Source organism: Pogona vitticeps, chromosome 2, assembly GCF_051106095.1.
Source record: "Pogona vitticeps strain Pit_001003342236 chromosome 2, PviZW2.1, whole genome shotgun sequence".
NCBI classification, from domain to species: Eukaryota; Metazoa; Chordata; class Lepidosauria; order Squamata; family Agamidae; genus Pogona; species Pogona vitticeps.
The window spans coordinates 194273948-194282475 of NC_135784.1; the positions used below are offsets into that span (position 1 = coordinate 194273948).

An 8528-nucleotide genomic window follows, 5' to 3' on the forward strand; every position below is an offset into this window, starting at 1 on the left:
TATTGCAAGTTCAGCCTGTAACACAGATTGTGACCAGCAAGGAGGAAAAAATCAAGCCAGGAAACTTGAGTGTGGGCTCTCAAACTGACTATTTTGAGGAAAATCAGCGTACAAATTTTGTGATGAGGGATTTGAAACTCTCTAGAGAAGAATGTAAAGCAGACTGCCTGATTAGATTCCATTATGAAATTGACTAGACCAGCAGGCAGTCTCAACTGCCTGTCCTCTAACCCAATCCTTGACAATGCCTATTTTTAGGTAAGCTTAGTTGCATTGTTCTTGTCTTGTATTATAAGAAGTTTTTTTTTAAGAAGTAACTTTTAAATGTTTAAAATTTGGTTTGTAATTTAAAGAGGTACATGTGTACACAAACGTGTTGTGAAACAATCATTAGGAAACACTATTAGGTTGACAAGAGTAAACAAGCTTTTATACTGTCTCATAATGGAGGGCACCTTCCAGTCTTGTCCACTGTGGCCTATTAGACTTTTCTGTAGTTATTAGACTTTTCTGTAGTTAGACATCAGTGTAACATATGCATATTTGCCTGGTCTGAATTAGAGAAAGGGTAAACCATTGTATCTTGGTGATCTTACTCTTTCTCCCTCTTTCTTTTTCTCTTTCTCTTTCTCTCCCCTCCCTCCCTCAAAGGACAGAGATGTGGGTGCTTGAGGAGACTGATGCGTCAGCTTCTGTGCCTTTACCACCCTCCTCCTCAGCCAGAGACAACAGCCGGACAGGTGAGGAACCAAGAAGGTTCTCCTGTACCTAATATTGAAAGTTTATTATTATTATAGCCTAAGAAAACAGCATCTGAGTTGAAAACAGAAGAAAAACAGAAGCATTTAATTACTGGAATCCTTTATATATATATATATATATATATAAAACAACCCCGTGGTTCAGGAACATATGGGTACAAATCTTTAGAAAAAGTACTTCGGCCAACTTTCATGAGAGTTGTACTGTTCCAGAAACAAGGTAGTTTTTGACGTGACTTAGAACCTCTTGGGTGGTCAAGTGCCTTCAGCAGGACTATGGATGGTAAACACATGCGTGTGTTCCGTGACAAGATGACACTGAGTCTGCATGAAGATAGTTCAGTAAGCATTTAGCTGGAAGCTTGATACTGGATGGTGAGGAGGTCTCAGCTGCTGCCCCGAGGAGATTGTCTGATCCTTTCTTAAATTAATTGTCTTAATTAATATAGCAATTGTATTTTTATGATTATATATATTTTATATTCATTTATTTTATGTTTTAAGCCGCCCTGAGTAGACATGGTCTAGAGGGGTGGGGTATAAAATAAATAAATAAATAAATAAATAAATAAATAAATAAATCAATCAATCAATCAATCAATCAATCAATCAATCAATCAATCAATCAATCAATCAATCAATCAATCAATCAATCAATCAATCTCACCTGGCACCCCCAGGAAGGCCCATTGGATGGAGAGACCACTGGACCTCAGATGGGTGCTGGGACCCATCAGACCCCCGCCCCGGGGAAGGAGGGAGCTGTACAGGATGAAGACAAGCACCTGGGAAACCAGGCGGGGGCTGGGTTCTCTGGGCAGCTGGGGGCCATAAAGCTGGAAAGGACAGATGGGGAGGGGGAGATCAAGACCAAGAGGAGGAGGAGGAGAAGAAGACTTTAGGGATTCAGGGCAGGAAGAGTTTGGGGTTGATGCTGTGGAGGAGCTCCTTCCAGCCTGTCTGGTAGAGGACGTCTTTGAAGGGGTCCTTCAGCAGGATCACTGGACTGGGGTTGTATGGAACTGTGGGTCCCTGAGGGGACAGTGGGAGTTTGTGGTACTCCAGAGAAATTAGTTTGCTTTCATTTCTGACTAGGCATGGGGAAATAAGCATGGGGTTGATTCACCTGAAAGTTGACTGCAGAAGGGGAAAATGTGTCTTTAAATCTGTTTCTGCCCTCAAGCCTATCGGGAGAGTGGCTCTCTCTCTATATTTCTGCTGTGAGAATCTGATGTGGACTCAGACCTGACTTCTCCTTCTTCTGATCTTGGGATTTAATTTACTGTACTCTTCTCTTTAGGAGCCAGTAGAGGTTAAGGACCCAATGACACCAGAGGAGGTATGTTTGGAAATACAGTCTGGGTGCAGGAGAAGGGTTGCAGCTGAGGGGGATCGGACCCAGGCAGTTTTGTGGCTGGATGTCCAGATGGTTATTCTGAGAACAAATCACAAGAGCATTTATTCCTTCTGTGCCATCCTTCATTTCCACCCAAATTATGTTCTTATATGTATTGCTGTGAATGAACACGGTGCTTTATGGAGCAAGAAACAGGAAGCCAACTTCTTACACAAGGAATATAAAACTATACTGCATAAGGGAGCAAGATGGAGCGGACGCTAGAAGGAGGTGGAGATGCATTTTCAGTTCAGCTCCATGTTATTACATTAAGAGATTAAACCAAAGGATGTGAGAAAGAACCTAAAAAAGAGAGGGAAAGGAAAAGTACCAAGAATAAAGAGCAGAAAGGGCAGTGTTCTGCTGCTTCCAGTGAGAGAAGGAGAGCAATTCAAATGCATGGTAGAAATGGTTCCAGCGAGCAGCATCTCTCCCTATGGGTGGCAGCACTCCCAGAGCACGAGAAGAAGTTTAGGCAAACTAAGACCATTCAGATAAAGATAGAACTATAACTCTCCTCATCCCTCATCAGATGCCCACCCCTGTACTAGAATGTTGAATGCTGTAAGACTTTCGGGGATCTGTCCAGAATGGCCCAGGAAGGACAAGGCATGCATGGTCCACAGGACAAAAGTAGTAGCAGGAGAGTAGAGGTTGATGCACAAACTGCGTATGTGAACCCTTCTTTCCTTGTGTCAGATAGAAGCTTGGGAGCAGCAGGAGCTAGACCAAGACGTGTGCTTTGACAGCTGCCGCATCGACCCCTCCCCCTTTCAGGTGGTGGAGAGGACATCTCTGCACAAAGTGAGTGTCTCTCTTTGGAAGACATTGTCCTTGCTTGCTGTCCCTTCTCCTGATCAGGGTCTGGCCCCTCATCTCTGTGGCTTACTGAAAACATACAGTCACCAGCCCTGTTGTTGTCTGAAAGAGGCCTCAAAACTCTCTTCTCTTCAATGTTGCAGTTTCAGGAAGGTACCAGAAAGGGGAGGCTTTGTGAAAAATTGGGTGCAGCTAGATACAGAAGCTATCCCGGGTTGAATCAGGCTAAACAGAGTTGCCTGAAAATGCAGTCTGAGATTTAGAACAATCCTTGTATTCACACACAAGGATTGGATGATTTCCACCTCAAAGCAGCCATATTTAGTCCAATCTTTCCTCCCAGCCTCCATATTCTCCCCTGTCTCCCCCTCCATAGGGAGCAGGGGAAAGATGGTCTTTTTAACTGTTTATTGGTAAGTGGCACATCATTGCATTGTCTTGCCACCAAAGTAAAACAGCACTGGGTTGTAAAGGAAAAGAACAAAAAAGATATTCCTTTCCACTTCCTTTTCTGTCTCCCCACCATGAAGAGTATGGGGAAGCTGGATTTTACTATTTTTAAAAAATATTGGTAAGTTACATATTACTTCATTGGTCTGCCACCCAAGTAAAACAGATCTAGATTGTAAGAAAGGGGGGAAAGATGTTTTCCACATCCTCTCCTGTCTTCCCCACTGCAGGGGACAGTGGGATTCCCCCCTCCCATTTATTGGTTTGCCACCCAAGTGACACAGCACTGCATTGTTGGGGGAAGCAGCTCCCAGTGCTGTTTGGGTTCAACACCGGTGATGGCACATTAAAATGGAGCCATCCTACCCATGCTTAAATGAATGAATGAATGAATAAATTAAATAAATTAAATAAATAAAGGGGCCTTCCAGGAACCAAAAAGGGTGCAGATAGGCATGGTCAAAAACTTGGGCTGATTTGTGATTGCTGTATGTTATGTGGTTGCTGGAAAATGAAGCAAATCAGCCTGTTCCTAAAGGAGTCCAAAATGCAAGATAAAGTGCTGTCTGATTGGACCTTTTCATGGGCTGACAGTCAAATTTGGTGAACTGTGCTCATATGTTTTGTAGACTTGTCCTAAACCCTTTCTTTATAAGGTATCTCTGCAGTTCTCTTATCTAACTCATTTCCCCTCTTCACTAGATCTATCCTTTACCTAGCACAAACACACACACACATCAACCATTACTTCTCTGTGGATTGCCCTCTCTGGATGCTGCTTTGCAAGAGCAGAATCAGGTCCAAACACTAGGTGGCTAGAGAATGTGCTGTGGCTAGAGAATTTGCCCTTAACACCATTAAGGGCAAACTTAAAAGTTAAAAAATGTTATTGTCTTAGTGCCAAGAGAGAATAGGTCCTAGCATCTGCATTACCAGCCTCTCCTACCAGACAGCAGGAATGGTTCATAGATCAGGTGGGGAAATGCCATACAGTAGAAATCCCCATCCATAGGATCACTATCCAGTGATTCACTTACCCGCTGCCTGAAGATACTAAATTAAAAAAAAACCCTATATATATATATATATATATATATATATATATATATATATATATATATATATATATATATATATATATATATATATATATTCAGAATGTATTTACCAGAACTGGCCATGAGGGGAAGACCATACAATGTATAGTACTGTATAGTGTTCTTCTATAGTTGTGGGTTGTTGTTTTTTTGTTTTTGTTTTGGCATCCATGGGGGTTGTGCTTGGAGCCGATCCCCTGTAGATACTGTGGTTCTTCCGTATCCCATCAAAAGGTGCATTAAAATAACAGAGTAACACTTGTTAGAAAATGGATGCCATCATTTCGAGTTGATTCAGAGTTAAGAGTCAGCTCAGCTGATCCTGGCAACAACTCTAAAATACCTGGGGCAGAGGATGGGATCACCAGAGACAGGAGCAACCAAATGTAACTGGCTGGCTACCCAACCTTCTCCCTTGCATCTAAATACACCTTATACGGCCACCTTTGCTGATTGGGGGGTGGTATTTTGGGGGGGGGGTGGCCCGCCTGCCCAAAAGGTAGGACCATGCCTGGTCTAGGAAGAGCAGATTTATGAAAGTACGAAGGAATTACTGTGCAGGACATTGTGACAAATTTGTCGTTAGGTGGAGGTGCCCCAAGTATAAGCAGTAGAAATTCATCATAGCAGTTCTTTTTGTGAACATGACACATCCATAAATATAGGAGCTTTCACAATGGTTTACTTGGATGGTAATATTTAGTGGATCACTCAGTTCAAAATCTTATATTCTGCCCCTAATTTTTTAGGTAACTATATAAGTAACAGTTTTTAAAATGTCTTGCACAAAAGGAAGGCGGGCTTCACAATAGGAGAACTAACCCTCTCCACCCCATTTATTTGTCCCACAAGAGGAAAAGCCTTGGTCTTTTCTAAAGTGCTGCCAGCAAAGACTTGTGCAGGTTATATTTTATTTTAGAGCAAAGGTTATATTTTATTTTAGAGCAATTAGTTAGGAAATTCACAGTGCAGTCCAATGCAAAAGTCAAACTTGTGACAAGTAAGATCTACTGCAGAAGTAAAGCCTGCTGAATACACCCGGGCTCACTTCTAAGACAAGCATAAATGGAATTAAAGTATTTATCTGTTGAAACACGTAGTTAGCTAACGTTTACATAGGGCTCATAAAGCTGACCACCACTTGCTAGCTTTTGTTGCCTGCCCGGAATTGCAAAACCAAAATGTTGTTGAGCACCTGGCCAAACCAGCACATGGAAGTTGGCTGAGCTGAACTGGATGGCTCGTGAAGGGGACTCCTGTCTACCATTTTGCTGCACTATCCATGACGGGGTTGTGCTCATCCTGATGAAGTGGGATTCCTCCACAAAAACTTGCAATTTGATTATTATTGTTTTGGTGACCCTCTTTTATATTTGTGTAATCTTAGGGACTGCACTGCCTTTTCCTTGCTTTTTTCCTTGCAGAACAAATCAGCTTTGTTCACAAGGAAACATAACCTAGGGTTCATTAGTATTCATCATGGATTGTTATGTAACTTAAAATCAGCTGACTTGCTGCACTTTTTTCTCAATTCCAGCAAAATAAGGCATTGTATTATTTGGTGGGTAAGATCCTTACCTCAGTTTCTGAAAATCCAAGGCATGAAGAGCTCCTTTTTTCTTTTCTGGCTCTGAATTTCCTTTACTTGGCTCAGGTGCAAAAAGTCAGCCACCCATCTGCCTCACATTCTCTGTAAGCAAAAGGTAGCCTGTTCTCTTTCCTCACTGATGGAAACTCTCTTCTCTCACTCCCACAGACACATACCTTGTTCTCCTTGCTGGGACTCAGCCATGCCTATGTAACCAGTATGGGGAAGCTGAGAGGCGTGATTGCCCTGGAAGAGGTAAATGAGGCCTTTGCTACCTTGATATCTCTGCCATTACACACTGAAATTCGGTGCTCTGTTCAAAAGAGTGCTTTAGCTAGTTAGCGCTTGCTTGCTTCCGAAGCAGTAAAATCTGCACTTTCACCAGGCAAGACTGGAGAGTAGTTTGGGTTTGCTTTGAGAAAAGAGGTTTTTAAATAAAAGTTAGCACCAGCTGGTCCAGGGAGGGGAAACAAGGCAATACCATATTTCACTCTTCAGGCCAATCCTCAGTCTCATCACCCCCCCCCCCCCCGCTGATCCGGTGTTCCCACTAGCTTACCTCAGCTTCTGTGTGAATACTCTGTCCCCCTTACAGTGATGGGGAGAGAGAAAGAAAAGGAGGGAATGAATGTAAGGAGCTAATCACACGGACCATTGGAATCATTTCTTTTTCCTCCTTTATATCTGTATATTTGTATAGTCATGTGCTATATATAGCTCCTGCCAACCTAGCAATTCGCAAGCATGTAAATGTGAGTAGATAAATAGGTACCACCACAGTGGGAAGGTAATAGCATTCCGTGTCTAGTCGCACTGGCCACGTGACCACGGAAACTGTCTTTGGACAAACGCTGGCTCTACGGCTTGGAGATGGGGACGAGCACACGCCCTAGAGTTGGACACGACTGGACTAAATGTCAAGGGGAACCTTTACCTTTATATATACTGCTGGGCCCGTTCACATGGCTGTCAGTTCAATTGGTACATTTTTTACTATTTGTACCAGTTCTGTAGCCTACATGTGCCATCTCATATAAATTGATTAATTTTCCATCCTGTTTCTGGGTCCCCACTGCCCTAGAATTTTCTTAAAAAAATAATTCATTATCTATCACCAAAGCAGCATATGCATGTCATTTTCCTGTCACTTCCAGCTGTTAGTCGATGTGCCACCTGGTGGGATATGTTATTTGATAAATGTAGGGCAGCATTAATCTATGCTTTTGTGTATAGCCCGACTGGCTATAAAACAATATTCATATTTGTGAAAAGGACTTGAATTGTTGTTGAAAAGCTGGGGTGGAAAAATTAACTATAAACCACACAAAAGCACTGATTACTATTATAATAGGGAAGAAACCAGCTAAGTGATACATTGGTAAAACCTGTTGTGGAAAAAAATTTAAAAGAAAAAAATAAGCAATTTTTCACTAAGTATTTTTTTAATTAAGGGTAAAAGCACAGTGTCCATGCCATGGCACCCAAAACCCCAGACCATTTGTAAAGTAACTAAATTGACAGCAGTGTTCACACCGGCTAAAATGGTAAGGATTAGAGTGATACAGGGATCTGATCATTTTTAAAAGGCTCTGCCATTGAGATGGGGAAAAACACCTCTGCATTTTGCAAATGGATATTTATAGTTTCAAATAATGGCAGAACCAATATAACTGGGGTTCTTCTGGCTGGAGTGACTGCACCCTAAATCATCTGTCCAGCTTTGATATCAGGGATGGGGAATATAAGCAGATAGGAGTGTTTTTAATTTCTGCTCCTCAGCTGAGTTGTGGACTAAATGAAGAGGAAGAGACTTTCAAGAGTGAAAACCCTACATGTATGGGTGAATGCTTCTCTTCATGCTTCTCTGTGAAAATGCCTGTGTGCATATTTGGATATAAATAAATTTAGGATTGCCTACTGTGCCACTGCCAGTATCATCTGCCATCATGCTTGAAGGCCATTGATAGAAGTAGCCCTGTCCTTTGTGAGCAGACACATGTTTTTCATCTCATTGTATATTTCTCAATGTTCTGCATGTTTTTTAAACAATGCTGCAACTTGCAAAATGTGTTTACCAGAGATGACAGTGTGATTAGTGTTTATTTTCAAAAGCACGAATCCCCTTTTCAGTCCTCTAATTCATGCTTCACTAATGATGATGCCTCAGTGGATCAGGTCCAAAGAATCATGGGTGCTCTAGCTTGGTGAGGGAATCATTTAATCAAAATGCTTTGTGGTAGGTTGGTTAAGCCTTGTGCAGAACTCACCATTCCAGGGGTTCTGCCTAAGGTGAAAGAGTAATTGTTAAACCAGTTGCCTGTGTGGTGTTGAGATGAGGTACTGCGTTCGATGCCTGCCTCTTTTAAGCATTTTTCTGCCTCAGAAAAGACCATATCTGCACAACCAGAAGCATGGTG

The 8528-nt window shown here is 42.1% G+C and overlaps 1 protein-coding gene across 1 annotated transcript in view; it reads left to right on the plus strand.

The window, feature by feature from the left end:
- The window catches only part of CLCN1 (chloride voltage-gated channel 1), an 81938-nt gene that overhangs the window by 62853 nt on the left and 10557 nt on the right, over positions 1–8528 (plus strand). Inside the window, exons 19-22 of the mRNA XM_078384078.1 lie at positions 589–740; positions 2062–2100; positions 2857–2961; positions 6280–6366. Of these exons, the coding sequence (XP_078240204.1) occupies positions 589–740; positions 2062–2100; positions 2857–2961; positions 6280–6366 (383 nt within the window). The remainder of the gene's footprint in view (positions 1–588; positions 741–2061; positions 2101–2856; positions 2962–6279; positions 6367–8528) is intronic.